The sequence below is a fragment of the Oratosquilla oratoria genome, chromosome 35, assembly GCF_046742065.1.
Source record: "Oratosquilla oratoria isolate Oo_2021 chromosome 35, ASM4674206v1, whole genome shotgun sequence".
In the NCBI taxonomy this organism is placed as follows: Eukaryota; Metazoa; Arthropoda; class Malacostraca; order Stomatopoda; family Squillidae; genus Oratosquilla; species Oratosquilla oratoria.
In genome coordinates this window covers 737,292-763,183 of record NC_134811.1, presented here as the reverse complement: position 1 = coordinate 763,183, position 25,892 = coordinate 737,292, and the positions used below count along the sequence as shown (strand labels likewise).

At 39.0% G+C, this 25,892-nt stretch overlaps 1 protein-coding gene across 1 annotated transcript; it reads left to right on the top strand.

Moving 5' to 3' along the window:
- The first annotated feature begins 857 nt into the window (after positions 1–857).
- Positions 858–24,332, top strand: LOC143018485 (uncharacterized). Its single transcript, XM_076173858.1, has 14 exons — positions 858–883; positions 1,211–1,281; positions 10,972–11,207; positions 11,986–12,097; positions 12,412–12,580; positions 13,768–13,906; positions 14,382–14,585; positions 14,938–15,056; positions 16,440–16,507; positions 17,444–17,527; positions 17,655–17,819; positions 18,971–19,168; positions 20,185–20,400; positions 21,029–24,332. Exons 1-14 carry the CDS (start codon positions 858–860, stop codon positions 21,121–21,123), a joined length of 1,902 nt encoding a protein of 633 aa, XP_076029973.1. The 3' UTR covers positions 21,124–24,332.
- The last annotated feature ends 1,560 nt before the right edge of the window (positions 24,333–25,892 follow it).

Below are 25,892 nucleotides of genomic sequence, written 5' to 3'. Positions count from 1 at the left end.
CTTAAAGTTTTTGAACTGAACTACATTGCACTACCTCTGCAGGAAGTTTATTCCATTCATTAACTACACGGTTGGCAAAGTTGTTTCTACCTACTTCCAAATTGAATCTATTTCCGGACAGTTTGAGACCATTGTTTCTTGTCTGATTCTCATTCAATGTAAAAATTTTGTCACTTTTGATGTTGTCAATTCCCTTTAGAATTTTAAAGACCTGTATCAAGTCACCTCTGAGTCTACGCTTTTTTAGGGAAAACAGATTCATATGTTTTAGTCGATTTTCGTATGATTTTGATATTTGGAATCAGTTTTGTGGCTCGCCGTTGTACTCTTTCCAATCTGTCAATGTCTTTAATGAGATTCGGTGACCATACGGAAACAGCATATTCCAAATGTGGACGAACTAACGATTTATATAGCTTGTTAATGAGTGATGGACTTTTACGATCGATGGAGAACGAGAAGGGTTCACGTGCATAGTTCCTGTATACTAGACGAACAACCAGATACATGACACATGCAAAGAAACAATAAGTATTCCAAAGTTTCACGCACCTTGTGTGAATACAGTCTCCTATTTGTAATTTTAAGGCACGCTTTGCGTAAATATATGTATGTTTTATATTATATCCTATAATGTATATGTATTGCTTGAAATATTATGCATTGCGCAATACCCGTCTAGTGGAGTGCGCCCATTACGTATTATCAGGTAACGCCAAACTGATGAACGTAACATAATTTGGCGGGGAAAGGCTCACTCTGCTTTCCTATTGGTCCAAGATCTTTAAACTACCTACTTTGGATACGTTTATGCATCCCGGAAACGTAAGCACCCATTGACGGAGTATAAAAAAGCGATGCAGAGAGTGACCCAGAGTCAATAGTGAAGAGAAGCAGAGACTACAGAGAGGGACTACAGTGAGAGAACCAAGCAGAAAGTGAAGATAAGAAAAGAAGCAGACGCCTTCAGTACACCTGAATCTACATAGGCCCCTCTCCAAGGAGAAGTGCAAAGCCGTCGTGTATTTTCCGAATAGTATCGGACATTCTCTAGATTTCTGCTTGACTACGAGCGACTCGACAGTCATTTTCCCTATTTACGAAACATCATCCACTACCTTAGTACTTGTTCCCGACTACCAGAAGCTTCCCCTACCAGAAGTTATCGTCCACACTCACTTTAAACTACCTATTTGTCCCTACTTGTCAGCATAATCAAGACTTCGTTTCGCCCAACTGGACTTACGTGTTGCAAACCTAAGCACACGCAAGAATTACCTGGTAATTAACCTAATCGATTCCGTCATATGCTTTGATATATTATTCTGTACCCATTTATGTTGTGTTATTTTTGTTCTTGTAATATTTAATATTAACGAAGAATTTAATTATCTTGCCTGAACCCTGCCATTCGTCCGAACTGCGCACGACTTTATTTTTTATATTTTTTATCGCGAATAGCTCGACCCATAGGTGAGTCGTGACACAAATTTAGAGAAAAATTAATTACGGAAAAAACGGCCCTGAAGTGAAGAACGATACTGAGGACAATATAATAGCAGCAGCAGTATAAATGAACAGAACGACATAAGGAGAATAATGATAATAACAACAACAACAGCAATATAAGTGAACAGAGCGGCATAAGAAGAAGCTATGTGAAGTACCGAGCTGTAAATTGCACGAAGTCTTCATACAGGAAATAGAGGAAGGAAGGTAAGGGGAGGGTAGACGGGAAGGAGTTCGACACGGGTCGTTCGGACCACGAGGAAGGACGACGAAGTGTGGGAAAGGGCTACACAGAAGAACGAGAATCAACTTCGTCCTGTAATGCTCAATTAAGCAAACACAATCGGGTAAGCACTCTGGTCTTTGGTGAACGTGCGCGCGCGCACACACACACACACGTTCATATGTGTATGCGTGCGAACTACACAAACACTGTTTTAGGTCGTGATCTGCACCATGTCCTTACTTTCCGTGCCGTGCGTTACAGAACCTCTGGCACGATACAACTACCCAAACCAACAATGGCCCTTTTGTCTTTTCTGCAAGGCTACAATACTATTTTGCGCCAATGCTGGCGCAACGTCTTGCTCTTAATACCATTGTTGTCGTTTAGGCACGAAAAGAAAGGAAAAATACAAAGAGAGCTCGCATGCTCACAGTAATCTCATGGTGTGTAACATTATTTTCCTATCGCATTACCACCTCATGAAAATCGAGGAGCATGAATACATCTTTGTTGCAATGGGTTTGATATTTTCGTGAATCTTTATTTTACCGTAGCCTACATACAACAGCAAGTATCGCCAGTGTCAAGATATACCACCTGGCCTTTGAAACCACCGTGGTCTTCCCACATTTTTCCGTTTCGAGTACGCTTCTCCCCCCTATAATCACAACTCCTGTGTTTATACCTGACCTCGGCACAACAACAGCCGTGTTGCCAGATTCTATACTTCGACGACAACCTTGTTCCAGCCTTCCTCTGCTAATAGGTTGCTTATTTATCATTGCTACCTCGCTGCACCGAATACTTCTTCCTTGCTGTGCTAAAAATATGATAAATATTTGCTTAGAAATGTTGTCATGGTAAAACGACGTTCCCTATTCGTTATCCAGTAGCAAAGAATGTCCCAAGATTTTGTCGACATGTTTGTGATCCGATTTTACATTCGCTGCGCCCTGGGAGAAGTTTTTAGCAAACCTCTTTGTAAAGTGTTAGATTCAAGGTTAAGTTTTTCCTCGAGAAGTACACCGATACAGTCAGTTAATTCCAGAAGCTTCTACCATCATTGGCGCCAGATGCGTCCCCTCGGTTGCTCAGCTTGTATACACCAACCGTCTCATTTATCAGTTTGAAACTTAAACATTGTTTCACTACACCATGATCCTCAGCAGCAGTTATCAAGCAAGAACAACCACCTGCCCCCGTCTCTTACGGTCCTCCTTCCCCGCACCATTACCTCCTAAAGGGCAAAAACGTGGAAGAGCCCGAGGCAACGTCTCTTCCGCTGCCTGCCTGCCTGCCTGCCGCCAGCCGACTGGCTGTTCCCACAATGCACTTCTGTCTTCTCTGTTGTCGTTACTTTTTCGCTGAAAATTCATTTTCTTGGTCCCTGTGTTGCTCGTTGATGGCTCTAATTGCTAAATATAAAAAAGGGAGGCCATTATACTGCTATGATACTTCATAAGTTATTACATGATGACAAAATTACTGGAACGTTAACATGCTGTAGAAGGTAAACGGAACTCATGTAGGTACAGCAGAGTCCGTAATGGTCGTATACGAAATTAAGGAAGAACCACAAAGTCCAGCCATAATTGAATTTAATGATTTAATCGCTGCAGCCCTCTTTATCTTACGAAAATGCTCATCTCCTTTTATCATGGTTGCTTGCGGGTTTTTAATGAAGTTGAATAGTTTCTAGACTGCTGAATATAGAGAAACCGCAATTTATAGTGCTTGTCTAAGAGATGAGTTGTGTGTTGTAGTGTTATAGTTCTCGTCTGGTCTCTTAGGGTCGGGAACTGCGTGCAGGAATTCCACAGAATGTTGGCTCCCAGAAACTATGGTCGTATTCTTAAAAATTCCGGATCCCGACGTCAGAGGGTAGAGAAATCTTGGCCCAAATTTCCTCGTAACATTTTTCGTAGAGGAATTGTGAACCGCCTTTCTACTTTTTTAAATTCCCTCGGTTCTCTTCTTCTTCTCGAATAGGTTAGAACCTCTGAAACGCCACTTCTTCCCGTATGCGGGTGGTGTGGGGGGGATAAGAGCACCATCACTTAGTTCCCATGCGTATCTCAAAAAGAGGAATAGGGAAATTGGAAATCCCACTTTCTGTACTTTTCTCTCATGAAATCAAATCGTGTTTTTACACGGCCACTCTCCTTACAAAGTTGAAAAAGCCTCAGTATATACATACATCTTTTTAAGTTTTATTTTATAAGTTCCTAAAAATAATGTATACGGAAGGATTTGACACGCGGTCGCGCGCGCGCGCGCACACACACACACATTACACGATTCGGTGGCGCGGTTGGTAGAGTCCCTGACTGTCACTACGGCTGTCCGGGTTCGAATCCTGCCCAGGGCTGAAATAATATCAGTATCGCTGCGCTTCGAATCGTTACTCCAACTCTCGTGGACGGGGAGTTGGGTGTGTGTGCGTGTAAGGTCACAGCATTACTCATAGATCGGTCATACGAGCTCTGAGCTCTCTTCCGGGAGGGAAATAGCTGTCGATCACGAGTCCAATCCGTGATCCAAAGACCAAGGCAAATCACACACACACATATGAACTCTGAGCTCTCTTCCGGGAGGGGAATATCTGTCGATCACGAGTCCAACACGTGATCCAAGACCATGGTGAATCACACACACACACAAGGATGACCAAGTTTAGATATTTATTCGTCGTTGTCGTCAGGTGATTTTATTCAGATAAAATAAAGTCTTCCCTCGCCTCTTGCGACGAAGTCAAACTTTATATATTTGGTTCTGGCTACTGTCTGACGATTTAATTCAGCGGACGAGAGGACCTGATGGTGCTGTTGTTGCTGAAGGACCCGTCGCACTCGTTATTTTACCTCCAATCTCGGATTAATCGGCGGTACCGCCCACCTCCAGCAATTTTTTTTTTCCGCCGGCAAACTGTTTTTGTTCTCTCACCAGAAGATACATAGAATGTCGGAGGAAAAATAGCCCAGTGTGATGACGCCTTTGCATACACGTGATTCACTATGGTACTCGATCATGTGCTCGTCTCGTGATCGACAGAAATTGTCTTTCCAGATAAGAGTTCGATGATGATTATTGCCTCCTCATGCTCAAGGGGGACAGTGACGGAAGCTCGTCTCAAACTCGGGACCTCGAGCGTGGGGATCCGTGGTAGTTAGCGTTGAGGTCTCCAGATGTCGCAGACCCAAGATCGATCCCCGGTCATGAGTTGAAAGCCTCGCTAACGCTATAAGTCGTTACTGTTCCCATTGGGCAAGGGTGTGGCTAGGATCACAACCTCGCCCACCGATTGGTTCACATTCAAGCGTTGAACTCTCCTACTGGAGGGGAATGGCAGTCGATCACGGGTCTTGCACGTGGTCCGAGGACACTGATTCACTCGTATGTCCATTTATTATTTTCTATTTACCTGTTTGTTTATTATTTCACTTTACCTATATTTATTTTATTTTATATTATTTATATTATTATTATTTATTTATCATTATTATATTTCGCATCCGACCTAGTTATGGACCAAAAGGTCTCCTGTCGGCATGCTCCTTCTTTGTAATCCTTTGTGGATGCAAATACGAAGAATAAATGTACAAATTGATGATAACATTGGAATTAAAACGAGATAAACTGGAAAATACGGTAAACACAAGTTGTGCGAGAGCTTTAAGTATAAACAACCTCGCAATAAGTGATTGGAATGCCATAGATTGTTGTCCTTATACATCTCAGAGAGTCCAGGAATGCATCGCGTCTGCCTGGAGAAAGACAGGATAGAGTGAGGGAAGAGAGAGCCAAAGCGAAAGCTAATGACCTAATACTGCCCATTAACAAATTACTTGCTCCGCCAACACGGGGAAGAACCAATAAGAAGGAAGGAAGGAGGCAGGCGATCGACGTTGGACAAGATGCTCATTTGTTTATCATGTCGTCGCGTGTTTTTGAAAGCTTTGTTTATCCTCACAATCATTTTAGGCTTCCTTCTCTCTCTCACACTCTCTCTTTGTGTTTATCTTTTGGTGTGGTGTAAGGTTTGTTATAGAAGTTAAGAATACAATGTTCCTTTTGTTTGTGTGGGATAAAATGAAGTCGCCATAACAAGTCAGTTTACTATCACAAGTACGACAATTCTCGAGGTGTTTATCTTCCTTTGTTTCATTCTATTGGTTGGTCCGGGATATGAAATTTGACCACTAATGATCGCAGACTGCTAACGCACAGGTTCCCAAATAAGTGAATAAATAAATAAATAAATAAATAAACAAATAAGTGAATACAAATTCAGGAGATGGGAGCGCGCATGCGCACTCATACGGGAGCAGTTTTTCGTCGCGTGGGAGAGTGGGGGAGTTTGGGAAGGGGACGGTCCGCGCGCGCGCACACACACACAGGAAATAGCCATGTGTCGGGGACCCCAGGCCAGCGCGATACAAGAATTCCGACTCAACTTGGCCATTTACGAGGTAATCCAGCCAAGACCGTTTGAGTCATCCCCTTCCATAGTTGTGGAATTACGGGCACATGTATTATCGACCGTATTAGCGAATGCCTTGGCTTTTGAGGACTGTAGAAAGGCGGGATGGGGCGAGAGTATGACGGGGTGGGTAAGAAAGTAGAGGGAGAGGCGGGTGGCAGGGCTTAGTTGGCTGCTCGCTGTTCCGCCTTGTGAATTTGACTACATGGGCTGCGTGCGTGCGCGGGAACACATTTGTGGACAACGACAGCGTTTCTCAGGTGGAGGAAAGTGAACAAAGGATGTGGGAACCTGGAGTCGTTGGGCAGTACGTTTGCTAAATAAACTTACGTAAATAACATTATGGATACATATATACTGATTAGGGTTAGTAACATATTCATTATTATTTTTGATTAATTATTTGTGGTGATTAAAATGTTTATTTATGAATAACCCATTTATTATTTATAAATAATTTATTCGCGTATCTCCATCTTTCTCCGCGTTCGAAATGGTATAAAATAACGGTCAGAGTCGTGTAAATAAACACAAAACATCTAAAACAATCGTCTAATATTTATAACCGTTTTCTTTCTTAGTTCCCTGTCTTCCTGTTGTCAGTTCCTTCTTTTAGATGCTCTTTTGTCTTAGAACTTGTTTAGAAATTTACATAAAGATTCTTTTGTCAGGGTTTAAATTCTCTCCTTATTTTATTTTATCTTATTTGTAAAATCAATTTATCTCTGCCCAGATTGAGGTACAAGCAACGTCTTCAAATTTAACAACAGAATCGGTAGAACATATTAAAAATAATTTATGTGACAAGTCCCTAAGGATTTTATGTTTGAAAAAAATCAAAAGGAAGCTACTAATAACAGAGATTAAAAAAAAAGTTTCACACTGAATCGAACTCGGCGAGAAATGAGCGCCTCCAGGAATCCAGCCAATGTTTAGGAAGAACCGGCCTCGGCAATTGCAGTCTGAAATAAAATTTCCGAGAACAATTACATTTTATCTCGACATTTTACTTTGACTTATTAGTATGAAAATTACTTTCAGTCCAATTTGATTGATAGAAACGTTCACCAACGATAGATTTAATAGCAGAAATAAGTAATAAGGCTTCCTTATTTATACCGGATGTGCTACAATACGACAGTTTCTACGTCTTTGTTTCAAGACAACAATGGCTATACTGGAAACCGCCGTAAAACTTGCTTTTTCAGTTATACATTTGCATGACCTGAACACTTGAATGACAAGTAATAGTACCTCTTAATTTAGTTATCTATATTAAATATCTATTTACAACTCTTTTCCATTCGACCCAATTATGGGCCGAAAAAATCTCCTGGACGTTTTCCGTTTCTATTCGAATTCTTGATTGAATTTATCATAAATTCATTCAATTTAATGAATCATAAATCTTCGAGGCGATTCACTTCATGATGATAATCTTCGGTGCTTTCATTATTGAAGTGATGACTCAGTCTTCATTACACTCAGCCAGTTTCTCCTATAAACTTCCGTTGAATCTGATCCCATACTTTCAAAAAGCGTACGCCGTGACATCAGCCCTGTTGCATTTAAACACAAGCAAATATATTTTGGTTTTCGTTATATCACTGCTGTTTTATGAACAATTTATTAACAAAATATGTAGTACCGATTTATCTAACCTCCATAACTGGTTGTGTAAAACCATATTTGTCCATCTCACAGACTTGAAGTCACAAAAATAAATGCGCCGCGTTTGCTAAAGATTATTGTTCATCAGTACATGACTAACCCTTCAAAAATTCTCTTGTGGATGAAATGACTTGTTGAAGTAAAGCCGGTTAATACGGCTATGCTTTTGACGCTAGACACCAGTTTTTTATTTGCTACTGAAACGCTAGACACGCGGTAAAATTGAACATGATTAACTTTATGGCAGCGTTAAACAGGCTGCGAATTCATGATTTTAGTTACTATCTAATGAAGACGCTTGCCTAAAGCGAAAAAAAACACTTTGTAAACGACGTTTTTATGATCGGATTTCAACTTTCAAAATTTAATACAAATCGTCGTTGGTGTAGTCAGACCGGGTGAATGAAAATGGGAATTCTGCCTCAAGTATGCAGAGGAGTTCTTATGGGATCTACAAATACGTCGTTTAAATTTTTGCTAATTTTGTACATTTCATGAGAAATCAGTGTCATAGTTTTCCCATACGTAAATAAATTAGTAAATGCGAATATTTATTTGTAATGCTACACATTATTTACGACAAAATTCGCAAAACTATCAAATGCTCTCGAAACTTGTAAACATTGACTCAATGTAAGGACGTTCGGATGGCTGTGTGTATTTCTCTCACCAAAGCAGCAGTCATCAAAAATCAGCACTGCACGGCATAACTTACCGTCACAGCTCGGAACAGGACGCTGACTTTAGGCAGACAGGTAGTTAAGTAGATCAAAATAACTGGTTTTAAGCAGAGTCCGCTCATCCCATGCGTGACCCTCTGCGTCACAGGAAGTCGTCGTGATTGTCTGGTGGGGAGCTTCCATGGCTCCAAGGTATGCCGACTGTCGCAATGTGTGAACAATGGCATACGACTTAAATGACTATCATTCTTATTATATAATAATAATAATGATAATAATAATAATAATAATAATAGTAACAATAATTGATAATAATAATGATGATAATAATCGAACGATGTAGCTGGAAAGCACGTAGCTATTTTTTAAACCGATTATCATGAAAATGTAGACAAGCATTCAGAATAAATTCTGAACAGTTCATCAAAATGAACATTTAATAATATAATATATATAAAAATACTTTAATATCAACTATTACAACTTGACTTGCGTGCTGTCAGAGGTATGATGCCAATCAACGAGTCATGTTCTTGAAATTCCCATGGAGGCGGAGATGGGGGTGGGGAAGTAGCGGCTGGCTAGCAAGGAAAAAATCTAGTTAATGAAAGAATTACCACCTCAGTTCTTTATATATCCACGTCTTACTACAGTAAGCAAGATTTGCATTGGCTGTTGATTATGTTGAATAAGATGAAATAAAATCGGTAGCACAATTCATCATTAAAATGCGCTAATTTGAGTTATCTTGCAAGTTGATTAGTTCCTTGATGCTGGAAATAGCCATGCAGCATTAACATGTTTGTTTACTTATTCGAATTTGATGCATTTTGTTGTTGTTGTTGTTATTGTTATTATTATCATTATACATTATTATTATTATTGTTATTGGTGATACTGGCCGCATCTGGATCCATTTGCATGTGATTTTTTTTCTTCTAGTATTCTGGTGAAGAATCTCAATTATTCCGTAAGGGAATAACTACATAATATAACTTATAAAGTTCACAGTTGGCCTAACGCTTATCTGGTGTCCGTTACATCAAATGCAAATTGTATAAGTAAACAGATGAATATTATTTATACGTTTTATTATTATTCTTATGTGTTTACGATAGGGAAATATATTTATAATTTTGTATGGTGTACTCAGAATAGATTTGTTGTAATTACATTACTGAGAATAAAAATTGTAATATCTTCCTTCCGACGGCTCACGGCGTCCTACGAAGCGTTGCCATATTGTTATCCATTTATATTTCTTTATTTAACTATTTATTTTGTATCCCTCTGTATGGGGTAAGAACTGCTTATTATATGCAATCGTTATTTTGATATTTAAGTGACGTTTCCATGGGCCAAAGAATAACAGCATTTTTTATGAATGGAAGATGAATTTCATTCAAATAATGAATGTTGATCATGTTGAACTTTTCTACTCGGTTCTGATTCTTCATTTCCTGTGTCAATTTGATGAGTCAGCTTCGACAGTGTAGCATTTTCTTCGCTTAACATACCTTAGTTCAAAAATTGTAAAAGATATAATTTTTATGTTTTTTTTTCGATTATTTGATACGTAATTGTTAAACTGCTTTGTTGATGATATTTTTAACTCCGTTTGTGAGTTCATTCGTTTTTTTTTATAATTTGTGTAAAACTTCTATCTTTCGTTAATATTCGGCAGCCACTTCCTTTTGAATAAACTTGAATATCGTGTACCTGTTTATCCATTACACAGACACGGAAACACAAACACGCATCCATACACAAATTCACATACATGTGAAATTTGTAAATAATAATAATAATGATAATGATAAAAACAGATAAATTGAAGAAGTGAATTTTGGTTGCCAACGTGTTTTTATTTGATTTTATTAATATCTTATTTGATATATTTTTTATTCTATTTATTTATTTGTTTATTTTTTGGGAGAGATTGATGTCCCACAAGAGAACTAAGATTGGGTGGATTATTTATACATTGACCTGTCGGTTTGGAAAAGAGGGGAAAAAAAAATAAACACAAACTAGGCCAGTAACGATCGTCTGAAGGCAGTTTGATAAGATTGTGATTAAGGGACGGACTCCGTGAGCACAACTGTAAACCAGTAATCTAGGCATATTCTACGCACACTCACTTAGACATATACATACATACACTAATGTACACACAGACACACGTTTACACACAAAAATAATACGTACACCTACGCGTACATATACATACATACACGTGCATACGCACACATACACGTACATATACAAACATTCACGTGCATACACACATACACGTTTATATACACATACGCGTAAATACACACAAGTACATACACACATACGCGCACACACAAACTTTGTGTGAGCACAATGTACATTCTCACGCTCTTTCTTTTCCGTTCCAGTGAGCTGTGTCTGCTATTTTCCCGTCGAGTTCCAAGGCATTTTCGCAACGCAGTCAAGCGTGTCAGGAGGAGCCGTTCACAGGTACTCTCAGGTCACTATTCTTCCGGACGCTATCCCCGTGTGGGGCGTGTGCTACAGCCGAGAAGGCAATAATGTCGTTCTCTTTGACCGCACGGGAGGCCAGAACTGTATAAGATGTTTTCATATCGCCCTCCACTCAGGCAACGTAATTCAGGTAAATAAGTTAATGGTTGATATTTAAGTATGATTAGAATAATTTATTTACTACATTCTGTGTCGAAAAAGGAAAGGAAAGTTTATGTTTTTTTTTCTTTTGTGCTGGGGTTCTTTGGGTTGTCGTCAGATGGTCCCCCACCGACAAACGGTCCCACGGTATCTTCTCAGGGCCCCCCCACCAAAGAGGCGGGGGGGCTGTCCACAGCACTGTGAAATGATGTTTTAAATTAACACAATTCTCTTAAAGAACTTGTTCAGCTAGATGCCAAACAGTTTTAATAAAACAATATAAAAAATGAGGGTGTGGTCTCGTCGAAAGTGTTAGGACAAAGCGCCTTGACCGAATCCTCGCTTCGATGACGTCACACATACGGTGAGAGAGGGAGAGTTATCTATAAATGCAGAATGCGCTATTTTCAAAACACGCACACCTGCTTGCTGGTGTAGTAGTACCGAGGTCGACTGCTAACTCAGCGGTTCGATTTCGGTTCTCGCCCAGGGCTTAATAAACAGCATTGCAAGCCAGTGCCTATCTCTGTTAGGTAAAATGGTGTGTGTGTTTGTGTGTGTATGTGAGTCCTCACTCCCCCCCCCCCTAGCTTGTATCCAAGGGGGGGGATGATAACTCGATCACGAGACCAGCACGTGATCCATGACCACAGTGAAGTAAATATACACAATCTGAATGTAAGGGTGACGTATACAAATTCTAGATTTAAAAAATGTGTATTCACTACTAACCGACGCTATGGTTTAATTATATGTATATTTCGCAGGTTTATACGGAGGGTCTTGACAAATGCTACACAACGGAAGAGGCAGCGAGAGAGACTTGCCCTACTCTTGCCGACATCCAGGCTCGCAGAACACGAGAGATTATGCTCTACAGTAAGTCATTTCAAGAATGAATAAATAAATATGTAGATAAACAAAAATAAGAAATTTAAGGTAAACACAAACAGATAAATACAATAGGTACTGACGCGCACCGTACGGAAATGAATTGTCGACATTTTTGTAACGTTGATCACAAAATGGTCTTTGGTTAAACTTTTGTTAGGAACGCAGTTTTATATCTATGTATATAAACTTCACGTACTTGTTTTACTGGTTATGTGTATTTTTAATCAAACCAAAATAGTTTGTTTTTATGTAAACACTGTATACACTTTAAATTGACGTTGATCTCACTTTGACAACAGAGTCGCGCAGTTTTTCAAGAGAAGGTTTGATCGATAGAATTCACTGTCCCATTGATGGCCGCTATCGTTTTACCTACAACCTGAACGATGGGACCGAGGACACAGTTGAGTGCCCAGAGCCTTTCTCCCAAGTAGCCAACTGCCCCCACGGGTCTCAGCTGCAACTTAGGTAAGTGAAGGGATAAGGCATCGGCCAGCTCGCGCATGCGTATCAAACCTACCTTCAACAAGTTCCTTTCATTTTTCTTATTCTTTGTTACATTTCTTGTTGTACAAATATCTTTGCATTTGTCTTTATTTCACTATTTTCATGTCCTGTTGATTACTTTATTTTTGTGGACTGCAATTTAATTTTTTTTATTCGTTCATTTGTTTTTTCATTGCTTCTTCATTCTCGTCAATTTTTGAATTATAGTCACTTACCTTTGTTACTATCTGACTCTTATCGATTCATGTTTTTCTCTTTCAGTTCTTGATGTGATCCTCTTTCCGTCCGAATATTCTAGAACATTTCATTTTCACTACAACACCCCACACCATTGGTTCTTATTCCTCAATACTTTAACTACATTGTAGCCACATTTTCTTACTTTCAATTAATTCTCGTAATCTAACTTTTATTGACTGCATTTTACCTACATTTTCGTAGTTTAATTAATTCTCGTAATCTAACTTTTACTGTTCCTCAGTAATTTCCTGAACATTTTTCACATTTGACTCTATTAATTTTTTCTTATCTTTATCCTCTTTTTGTTTCTCATTTTTATATTTTAATTACACAATTTATATATGTATTATTTACATTAAGTTGATTGACATAATATTGTCATTTAACTCATTGATCATCAATATTTTTGGAGATTTCCTCTCTCAGCCTTTCAAGTTCTTGCGTTACCTGTTTCATGTCGTCTGCAAGACATTTTGTTAATTCTCTGAATTTACCTTTTCTAATGTTGATGGTTGATCCATATTTTCACTTTCATATTTACAAATATAAGAAAACTTTACAATTACCAAATTCCCACCATTATCGTTTGTGTCTGCCAAGAATTTTATATATCAGTCGATATTTTTTCTTTTTTCTCTCACTTTCTGACATCATTTATTCTTTCACCTTTAAACCTCTTTGTATTTGAAAACCTGAAAAAGCTTTTTCTGCATTGCAATATGTATTTCATCTCCCACAATATAGTTTTTCTATTGTCTTCTTTGCTTTTCTTCCAAAAAGATCAACTTGTCTATTCTGTTCAATGCCAGAATCAACAGTTAGTTTGTACGTGTTTCCATGTATGCATGTAATTTTGATAAAATACAGATCTCAAAAATACTCACAGGTCTTTTATATTCATTTCACAGTTTTCGACGATGTAGCTTTGGTCAACTGGAGACTGGTTTGCGATGCTTAGGGGATTGGCGTGGCTATGATGGTCAGCGCTACTTGGCTCTATGGGACCCTGACGTCACTTCAGACAACCATCCCCGCTATCGCTGTGCAGTAAGCTTCAGAAGTCACTGTGGTTCATCTTACTTTATAAAGAATTTAATTTGAATACTGTACTCGAGTTAATTGCTCCTTGTCGTCATGAATAGGCTGATGTATAAACAATCTAGGTTTTAAGAAAGCACCACTGTATTCTTCATTTTGTCAAACAGATAACAAAAAGTAGTGGACCAATGGGACTAAGGTCCTCCTCTTTTTTAATTTTCCCATTTACAATTATCACTATAAGTTTGCTTGGAGTTAACCTTGTACTTGTGTGCATATTTTACCAAACTTCAAACATCTCTTAAGGCTCTTAGGCATTATTTTACTTAAGTTTTTTCTGCTATATATTTACAGATGTACAATTAGCACTATAAGTTTGCTTGGAGTTAACCTTGTACTTGTGTGCATATTTTACCAAATTTAAAAAATCTCTTAAGGCTCTTAGGCATTGTTTTACTAAAGACTTTCTGCTATATATTTACAGATGTATGCAGAAGAAGAGGGATCCAGTAGGATATTCTTGAGCTTCAGTATGGATGCAACTTGCACCAACCACCTACACAGCCCATGGGATGGTTATGAAAATCTAGTTCTCTATCCGGCTACACCACCTGTTCCACCAGCTGTTGTTCACACCACTGCCTGTGCTTTCCCAGAATGGGCACAGGGAACATGGCAGAATCTCAAGGTGAACAAAACCTGAAAAATTATATAAATGTAGAAAAACGTTACAAATGCAAAGAGTTTTTTTTATTTATTTTTATAGAAAGGGTTAATAGAGTATCCATTATTATCAGAAAATTTGAACTAACATTTGAATAGCTGTATTTGAACAATTTTGTGGAACAAATAATATGTAAATATATAGGTCCCACTGTGGCTGAGTGAAAACACATGCCCACATCATAGAGAAATAACATCTATTGAATTATTCCTCCCAATTCAGCATTTTGGAGATTAGAGGTCGCCCAATTAAATTTTGCTTATATATTTATATATTTTTGTACTTCTTCTTATCCCTAAATATACGTTACCAACAGGTTGATGTAAACGAACTGAAGTACAATGATGCGACTACAGACAAAACATATCGCAATATATGCCTCTCTCATCACTCTCATCAAGCACATCGCTATGCATTGTATTCTCAGACCCAATGGTAAGTCCAAATTTTCGTACATACCAAAGGCTATTTCCCACCCTTTATAAGTGATTGGCCTAGACCTTAGTCAAAGCGTATGCTTGCCATACTTTTATCTCACACTTTTTTAAAGATATATTTATAGTCTCTGATGGGTCAGAAGTAACTCCAAGACACTGTGATTGGTCCCATTTTGAATTGTTAATGGCAGGAATGAAGCCACAATATATCTCCAGTTATCTCTATCTATATACTAAGGTTTTTTTTCCCTCCATACCAGGGAGGTAGCCAAAGGCATACCCATTCCCATCCACCGCCCTTTCTGTCCTCTTAGTTCCTCATGGATGATGGCTCATCCCTGTATCCTGCCCACTGCCCTGGGTCAGAAGCAATGCAGCAAGACACAGAACATCCACAGCAAAGCTGCTTCACTTAATCAGCGACCCCCCCCCCCTCTCCATCCCCTTGTGCAGAAAAATAGAAGACAGAGAGAAATCCCTTTGGGCTGTGTCAAAATATCATTCACATATAACCACTCCCTAAACACCCCACCCCTTGCCTTTCTTGCATCACAGTATCATCTACACACAGCCATTCTCCATTCACCCCTATCTCCTGCCTTCTCTCTTCCTTGCTCAACAGACATCCCCCTCTTGCTCAGTGCCTCTTTCATCCCATCCATCCATCTCATTCTTGGTCGTCCCCTCATGTTTACTCCATCCACATATGCATTTCATATCTCTTAATAATCTTCCTTCACCCATTCTTTCTATGTGTCCAAACCATCCCAATACTCTTTCATCAACCCTATCTCACATCTCCTTCTCCACCACCCTGCTCTCCTCCTCATTTCTCACTCAATCCAATCTTGTGATTCCTACCATACTTCTCAGACATTTCATCACAAATTCCCTTAAATTCCAAGTCTCTCTTCTATATAGTGTTGTTGGCACAATCACACCTTCATAAAATATCCTCTTTGCATTCATTCCCAAATGCCTATTTCTCTTGATACTTGCTTCTCTCAACCTACATCCTCCATTTAAAAAAGAAAATACTTCCATACAAAAATATACACACTGTCCTTAATAAACTGCCAAGTACTGAAGCTCACCAGGCTCTCCCCAGAAATCAACCCAGTAGAGAAGTCATTCTCATGACAAACAAGAATTGCACTGGATCAGTGTTGGTCTGGCAACAGATACTAAATACTCTAAGGGCAGTCATAACACAGAAGACACTAAGTGCTTTATTCTACACTTTCCTATGCTCACTCACTCTAGACTGCTAAAGTTCTTTGCTGAACTGAACTGGTGGCTGAGAGAACTGAAACAACAAATTGATTGATTATTTATACATTTTTGCATCTTTTGTACATATTTGTCTCCTGTTTTTCCACAGTGGTGAGGAGACATTCACGTGTGTCTGGATCAAGCAAAGGGATACTAATGTCCTGGAGTTTCAGATGGGTAAGTATTACAATTAAGGCGAGTTAGTACAAGTTGTGTGTGTGAGTGATTCACCTTGGTCTAGGATCACATGTTGAACTCATGATCAACAGTAATTACCCTCCCAGATGAGAGCTCAGAGCTCATATATGATTCAATCTATGGGTAATGCTGTGGCCTTACACACACCCACACCCACACCCAATTCCTTGCCCGCCAGAGTTGGAGTTCCTCTCACAGTGCAGCATTACTGAAATATTTTCAGTTCTGAGTAGGCCTTGAACTCTGATTACTGAATTAGCAGTCAAGAATGGTACCACTGTATGTATGTAACTAATGACACGCATCAGTGTATTGTGGTCATGCAAGATGGATATTGGAGAGAATCATCTTCCATCTGCCTGTTTTCAAAACCAACAACACCATGATCTCAATCTGGAAGTGCAATTGTGAGGGGCTGACATTTAGTCTCCAGACAGGCCTCAGGATCTCTGTTAACTATGACTGTATTTCCTCCTACTATTCACATAAAGAGAGCTGACAACTGGCTATTACTCCCCTCCTGCATCTACTAGTGACAGAGAAACAGCCTCATATTAATACAACACAGACAACAGTCCGATATTTCTTCTCAGATATTGATAGATCTTAGGAAGGGTGGAGGGATTGAGTTTCCAATCAGTGAATCTCAGGGCAACATATAATTATTACATGTGTTTAGGATGCTTGCTAGCAGAGTGGGTTGGGGTATCTTTACTTGCGGTAAAGGTTGAGATGATGATGATTCAAACTGCTCATGGTGAGTTGAACCAAGGGCATGGTTCATTAAATTCCACGCTACAAAGTCCACTCTAAGGGGCACTGTCGCCTCCCAACAGGGGGGAGAATTTGTGACAATAAATCAAATCATGTGTTTGGGTTTGTTGTTAATCTTTCCTCCACTCACCTTTTTTTCAGCAACCTCACCAAGTGAAGTATACAATGCCACTCACCTGTGCTCAGACAATATGTTCCGTGGCCAGCAGTGGATCACCCAAGGAAGTCAGTGTTCGTTTTATGGCACCTTTTATGTACTGGATAATACTGCCCATTTGTTTATTAATTCATTAATTTGACTGATATGAATTCATCAGACTGAACTGAGTGATTGTTATATGATGTTCTTCAGATCTGAGACCCAAAGAACAACCTGGTTGTCCTATAGCTGGGGATTATACAGGAGTAATTCCAGATGCACAGGATCTCTGTGCTCGGCTGAACTCGGACTGCCGTAACCCTGAAGTCATGCATTACACCGTGTCTGCTTGTGCTAATGCTTCTCATGTGTATGAAGGTAGGTGTGGGTGAATAACCTAGTATTTAATTGAGGAAAAATTAATTTGTTTTTGTCTCTTGATTCGCATGAGGGTAAGTTGGTAGACAAATAAATGTTTGGAAACAATTTAAAGATTATGGAAGGGACAACAGCAAGATGAATTAAAAATGTGAGGCTTTAGATTACTCATAAATCTAGCTGCAGTGTGGTCGCCAAATTCATTAATTATTTCACATATTTCGTCACTGGTTAATGGCAGACAATTTTATTCAGTAGAGGACAGGATCCTGGTCTGAAGAGTTGTGGTTACCCAAATTAAACTCTCTTCTGTGTTGATACCTGTACAGACTCTGTTTCTTGTTAACTGCGGTGTAAAGATATTCAAATGGACTGCATCAGTGATGGTGCTGTACTGTAGTGGAAAATGTAGGAATCTCATAAACTTGTATGGAGAAAAGTAACCATGTAGTCAGTGCCGAAACAATTGGTTGTTTTAAGAGAAGATGAGATAACTTTATGGATAGGGATGACAGCTGGTAAGGGACATGGAACTGCCTAGTGTAGGCCTCATGGTCTCTTGCAGTACCTGCCACATAGAAAAGTGAAGAATAAGTTGTAGAAACTTCCATTGGCCCCAGTAACAGACCAACATGATCAGCTGACTTGACAATGATCGTAGACAGGTTTGACTGTAAGAGATGCAGAGACAGAATACCACAATTGTATCTCCTGTCCTATATACTTAAATTAAGTAGATAATTATAGCCAAGCACAAGGATCTTTTGGAAAATGGATTCATCCAAAGTATTTATGTCTGTTTCAAGTGGTTTGAAACCAACACAACACAAGAATTGCAGGCAATGGAAATGGTAGCATAAATAGAAATTATATGATAATGATGGAAATACATACAGTTTATATGGATTATGCATATGCTGTGTACAATGCAGTTGTTTCATGGAATAAACAAATTTGTTGAGAAATGACTGCATGACTAAATTTTTTGTTGCACAAAGCTGGTTTGTTGTTACACTCATTTTTTCAACCATTCATTTCTTACTGACCACCATCAATTCATCTCATTTTTATTTTGACCTCAAAATATAAATTAATCTCGGCTCTAAAAGTATGTGCAACATTGATAATCATTTGATGACATTGACTTACAGAACGTAAGTACCGGTGCCTCGGGCAGTGGGAAGAGGCAGGTGTGACGTTCACGTACACGCACCGCCAGGACGTCAATACATACGAGTGTTTTGCTGGTGTGGTTGTCAACAGCCAGGAAATCTACATCATCGAGGCAGGCAAAAGTTGCAAGAGGGGACTGCAACCCCTTGCCTTTGGAATGAAACTTAGTATGAGAGGTAAGTTGTCATCTTGTTATTCTTTAACACTGCAAATTTTATTTGAGAATTTGTATGTGAATTATATGCTCATTTATTGCCCAGCATTCCTCCATTTTCTGCTCTATCTTTCACTTCTACTTTTAGGACCAACAAAAGGTATTTGCAAATAGTGGTCTTGCAAGACTGTCAGGGGAAATCATTTCCATGTCGCCTGTTTTGAAATGCTAGTGGCATCCTTACCTCTGTCTTTGGAATAGGCCCAAAGACTTATATCACTTTCACTATTTCTCCACCTTTTCAGATAGGGATAACTGACAACCATTATTACTCTCCTTTTTATACTGCTAGAATGTAGCACAAAAACAAATAAGCCCAATGCAGTACAGACATTTGTCCAAAATCGATCCCAGGAATCGATATATCAGTCAATCTGTTGCCTATTTTTTTTTTTTTTTTGTGAGGAGACCCACAGTTCCCAGGTTACCAGTAATGGCCACTGGATTGGGCCACAAGTCACTCAAGGAAGAGATTAAGGCGAGTTGGGCCTTGTAGGATGAGGTATTCTCTCTTTTCATTTATGTGAGAGTATCTGGAGTAATTTGATTGTGTGACCAGGCCTGTTCTGTATCGGTACTGTTTTAATGCTGTGTGGTGGCCTGATACAGCTGTGCTGGTCTGGTTCTTGCTTGTTGTGGTAGGGATTTCTTGGTTGGGCTGATGTCTGGGGGGATCATTGACAGCAAATGCTGAGTCACAAGTTCCCAGTCTGACGTTCAAGGCAAGTTTTTATTAGTAACCACTTTATTTTTCTTATTCTTCATTTTGTTTTTTTTCCTTCTTCTATATTATACATTATTATACTCCTTAACTGCCCCATTCACCTTGACTTGCAGTAATAATTATTCTTCTCCCCTTTGACAGTCCTGTGTTTATTCTTATTGTCTGTTATGAGTCATTTGATCTTTCACGTGTACATGGAAAACCACCAAGCCCATTAACTTAAATCTTGTGTTTATCTTCCTCTTTGTGTACAGCTTCGTGTGAGGATACCATAGCTACTTCACCCTCTACTGTTGATCAAGGTTCAAAAGAGAAGGGTCCATCAGACAATGGTAATAATCAAGACTCTGCCCATAATGTATCGGATAGTGCAGGTTCGGGATCAAGCTTACCATGGTGGCCGTCAACCCGCAACTCTTGGCACAAGAAGAGCACATCAACCACTCCCAAACCAGCCTGGAAAAATGAGAGTAAGTTCCTTCCCCTAGGCAGATATACTGTTACCACATTGTGATGAGGTGAAGAATGGGAGAAGAACGTGTTCACCCCCTTTTGCTTCCTTTACACTCATTCCTGCTTAAGCCATGTGAATATTGCACTTTATGTCTTCCCCAGCATTACAGCCAGTTCATACATAGTGCATTCCTCATGTCCCTCTTCTAAACCCATTAACATTCACACCTCCATCTGGAGGAGGAGCCATGAGCAGCTGACACTCAGTTTCCAGACTTGGCCCGGGATCTTTCCACCTTTCCAATAAGAGCTGACATTTACTGATTGCTTTTCTCTTACTATTACAAGCTAGTGACATGTAACACTACATTAATAAAGCACAAAGTCATGTTATTATAGATTTTCCTGCATACAACCTCATTATAGAATGAAAGTTCTATTGGTATGAGTTTCCATGTGAATCCTATCTATATACCAAGGTTTCTTCCCCCTTATAAGAGAGGTAGCCAAGTCAAAGACACGCTCCCATACCCACCCATTTCACTCCTTCTCATCTTAGTTCTCATCTCGTCTTATTTATATTGATGTGAATCCACTGTATGAAAATAATTCCAACTATTTAATCTTGTTTCTTTTTCTTTTCAGAGCCAAGGGCTGAAGCCTCTAATGGAGTTGGATTTGTGACAAGTCTGTTACATGTCATAACATCAGTGTGTGTTCTTATGCTGACAAAGAGCTAATAATGGAAATGTGTCATGGAGGGGAATTCTCCTTTCATATCATTTGTCACATCCGTGTCCGTATTGAAAGATATCATTCCCTTGATTTTTTTTAATACACAACCAAGTACCAGCCCCTTATGGCTGTATCTCCAGGTGGAGGTTGGGTAATCTTGGGGGACTTGGTGGATGTCAATAGCGTCCCAGGTGTAACGGACTTGTATGGGCTTCTTGGGCCTTGTGATTTGGGACCACTGTGGGAATGTGTACTCCAGCTCTGCCCAGATGGCAATGAGTCTCCTGTAGGGGAATCCTGGACCAATAGACTGACTGACCAATTAAATGCATCTCATTAGCATATAGCCTAATTATGTAGGATCATGCCACAGTTATACTAGCTGCTATTTTTTATTGTTGTATGCTGTGACACTCTTCTTGCTCATGAGAGACATAACTACTGTGTTCTATAATAGTGTTGCTTAGTCTGTGATTCTTTCATATTCTTTATGTCCTTTGTGTTTTCTGGTGTTAGATTTGTAGCAATGCATTATCTAGATTTGTGATATGCCATTTGGAAGAGTAGACATCAAAGGAAAATCCTCCTCTACTGGATGTAATGTATCAATGCACAGCAGATATAGTTTTACTGAAATGGAATCAGTTATGCTTGTGGTTAATACATAATCAAATGCATCCACACACACAAACACATAGACAATTGCTGCAATCCTTCTTATATGGAAGGTGGCTGTCAGTACACATACCAACAACAAAACACCCTTTCACCCACCCCATTGCAACACCTTGCAAGAAGTGAATATTTTATTTAATTTTGTGGGAAAATGAGGTGAGTTACTGGTTGCACTCTAAACATACACAATGGGATTGATTTATTCACACTTATAATCATGTATCAAAAGGCCTTCACTTCATGATGGGGAAGGCCAAGGTGAAGTTAACACCAACTCTAAACCCATTCATTATCCCTCCCCTCTGAGTACCTCATGGATGAAGGATCATCCCCGTCCTGTGTCACATTGCCTAGGTCAAAGACTGCATTAAAACCCAACACTTCCACAGAAGTACCAGACAGCTGAATTCAGTTATCCACACTGCACATTTTCATACATTACAACAAAGTATGTTGGGGATGGAATGGGTGGGAGTGGGATTTATGCTTTTGTTTTTTTTGGCTACCTCCCTTGTAAGGGTGAACCAGCCTTTGGTATATGTATGTACAACAAAGTACTACAATTCATGGTATTATACAAAGTAATAATCACACACAACTCACACAACTGAAATTTTTATGCATAAAATGGGGACTTCGGAGATGTAGGTTTATTGCATGTGTGATTTTGCATACTGGGGAGACACATATTGAAACACTGGTGTAATGAGTAATGACACATTCACAGTCTACCACAGAAATTAAGTAGATATAAGCTGAAAATGTAGTAAGTAATTAAACACTGACTTTTGTAGTCAGCTGAAAGCTTTAAACTGTGAGAAGGTTAGGGGATCCTTTACAAAATACACTGTGGCCCTGGGCCCCTGTTAACCTTTAATCCTGCCCCAAATACAAAGCCAGGAAACACCTACAAGGACATAAGGAAAAATAGCATGCAAACATCAGCACAAAACTGTCAATACAATGTACTGTCATATGTGTAGTAAACAAAGTATGGTTATGTGGTGATGTTGCCCAAACACTCAAAATTCAAAGCAACCACAGTGATCAGTTTTTTATCTATTAGACTTCATGCAATAACTAAAACTTGTGTAGGTAAATACATATATGTACATAAATACTGTACTTGTATTTACAAAGTTTTAGCCAGATAAGACATTACTAAACTCATTTGTAAACAATTTGTTTTGTTTTAAGTAAATTTGTGAATATACAGTATTATATTTCTCAGATATGTATACAGTATTCATATTTGTGGGAGAAAAATATTTTTTCTTTTTATTTGCATTAAGGGATACCAACTTGGCCATAATTGGCAGATCCAACTGTACCCGAGACCAAAATATATGTAGGTGGGCAGGACCACTTTGTTAATCCCTGTTTAAAGGGAAAGATTAGTAGGAGTGGCAACGCAAAGCTGCAAGGAGGAAAGCAGTTGTTATCATAATCATGATATCATTATTTTATTATTATTGAGGGATGGTCACAGATCAAGTGGCCTAGAGCATCACTACTTTGGCAGAATTTAGGAGTTGAGATGATTCAAGGCTGCCTAATAGGAAGTGAGTGTATAGTATGGGCATACTGCATTAAATTCCCATATTTCCAAAAGTCATTTGAGAGGAGGCACTGCTTTAGCCTTCTGTGAGAGATGGAGTTTTGTGACATTAAACCAAATAAATTATAATAATATAAACTATTGTTATTTTTAACTTTCACTATCCCTCGTCTCTTCTATTCTTAAATCTGGCATACTCCTTGGGAACCACCTTTTGTCTTGTGCTCTTGTGGAGAGGGTATAAAAATGTTATCACTGTATTCCTATACACAACTCCACTGTATCTTGCACCTTCTAATCAATCTCTCAGGAAAGAAATGTAGTATTGCCTATATTGTATTAATAAGGGACTGTTTCTGTCATTGGCTTATGGCAATAGCAGGAGGTGAGTAGTCATTGACTGTTAGCTTTCCTTATGTGGAGGAGAAACATAGTCGAACTTAACAGAGATGTCTTCAGTTTAGTCCAAACGAGAAGAAACTACCTTCATCCATTTCCAGTCTCTCTCCAATCATTCCTATATTTTGTCTTCCCTGCTCACATTCCACGTGCATCTAAAACTTGCACTGCACTTATAGATAGAGATGAGGACTGAGGGTGGTATTGGGTTTTGAAGATTAGATGCGAGTGGATGATTCTCTATGATGCTCACTCTCTCTCAGGACTACCACTTGGAGATCCCTGTCATTTGTTCCTTGGTATCTATAAGGATTATTGATATCATTATTGTTATCATTATCATTATCATCATCACTATTATTAGGACTGAAATTAATATTCTACTCATTGTTGTAATTATTATTTTAGGAATTAAGGCATGGTTTCCAATGAACTACTTTTGATGTGGGTGAAAAATAAATGAAAGACAGTGTACCCGTGCATTATGTTTATCCTTTTGCTGCATATTGACACACGAGCAAAAAGCTAGATACTGTAAATTAGTCATTCATGGATACAAATAACAGCAATCTGAAGGCTGATTTATAAATAGTGTTATGTTTCTTTGAAATTTGTTTTCCATCTTGTGTGACCAAAAATAAGATGGATGGGATGAATGTTATTAGATGCACGTGGAATATGAGCAGGGAAGACAAACTATAGGAATGATTGGAGAGAGACTGGAAATAAATGAAGGGATTTTCTTCTCGTCTGTTTAATTAGTTATTTTGAGTAGTAGGATACACCAACAACTTTGGTTGTTGGGCACTACTGCACAAGAACTTTGCCACATTGTACTTTGATCTCAGCAGGGTGGCGGAGTATACGGCGACCCTTCATCCCTGAGGTGGAAATGGGTTATATTGTCTATTTTAAATCAGCCATCCATGCAATTGGTCATGCCTGGAATTCATGTGCCGTTACAACTTAAATTATATCTTTGATTTCTAGTTATCATATTTAAATTTGAATTCATATATTGTGTGTGTCTTCAGATGAAGATGAGGATGTTGGTAGATTTTGAAGATGGGTGATGGAGATGAAACTGACGTCCATCTTACAGGATCATCACGTGGTCCAGGGGGGGTGGGGGGGGCTGAAGCGCCCCCACCCCAAAATTTGTTCTTCCATGAATCATTGTAAGGATGTCATTTAATCGATTTTAGTACTTTCTGATGTTTTGCCAGGTCCGGGGGTTAAATATCCTTGTTTGCAGGGCGATTGGTGCAAGAGAAGGTGGTATCATCAGTTTCTGGAGTCTTCGCCATCATGATGGACGAGACGACCGACGTTTCAGGGAAAGAACAGGCCACCATTTGCGTCCGTCACTTCAGCGGAGGTCAGTTATGGGAGGACTTCCTTGGCTTTGTTCACGCCAAGGATCTGACTGGGGAAGGCCTGGCTCGCCTCCTGCTTAGCACAGTAAAGAGAGTCGGCCTCAACATGGGCAACTGCCGTGGCCTCTGTTTTGATGGTGCCAGTGCCATGATGGGAAAGTTTCGCGGGTGTGCAGCTGTGGTAGTGCGAGAATACCCGCTCGCAAAGACGATTAATTGTTTCAGTCATCGTCTCAAGAAGCTCGGTCACATATATATGATGTAGATGAATTTAAGGATAAAGATGAGAAAGTGTTATATTACCCAGGATTTCCCACATTCCAGATTTTGTGGACATTTTTTGTTTATTTGAAACCCTTCCTGTAAAAAAAAAAAAAAAAAAAAAAAAAAAAAAAATTACGAGCAAATTTCAGATGTTGATTATGACAATTATGAGGTTGACTGAATGTTTCAGCTTTATTTTTATCTTGTGAATTTGCTGTTTCTCATTCAACTGTATGCAGGATCTTGTTTGATGTTGGTGTGATGTACGTCAAGATGAATCCTTTAGTTTTTTGGCCATCCAGGGATACACTTGCTAAAACAATGCCAATGGAATTTAGAAAACATTTGGAACTGTTTAGTGATTATTGACTATTTCGAGGTTTTCATAAACAGGCCAACTAATTTAAAAGCCAGTGCTGAAACATGGTCTTCCTATAAACATCATAACACAGTTAAATTTCCAAAAAGCTTTGGCTGTAACATACACGTCTGATCTGTTTGT

Excerpts from the sequence above, each read along its gene's own strand:
- LOC143018485 (XM_076173858.1), top strand. The coding sequence starts at position 858 with ATGCAGAGAGTGACCCAGAGTCAATA. Across the intron at positions 13,907-14,381 it reads ATCCCCGCTATCGCTGTGCA|ATGTATGCAGAAGAAGAGGG; the intron begins GTAAGCTTCAGA and ends ATATATTTACAG. Across the intron at positions 20,401-21,028 it reads ACCAGCCTGGAAAAATGAGA|AGCCAAGGGCTGAAGCCTCT; the intron begins GTAAGTTCCTTC and ends TTTTCTTTTCAG.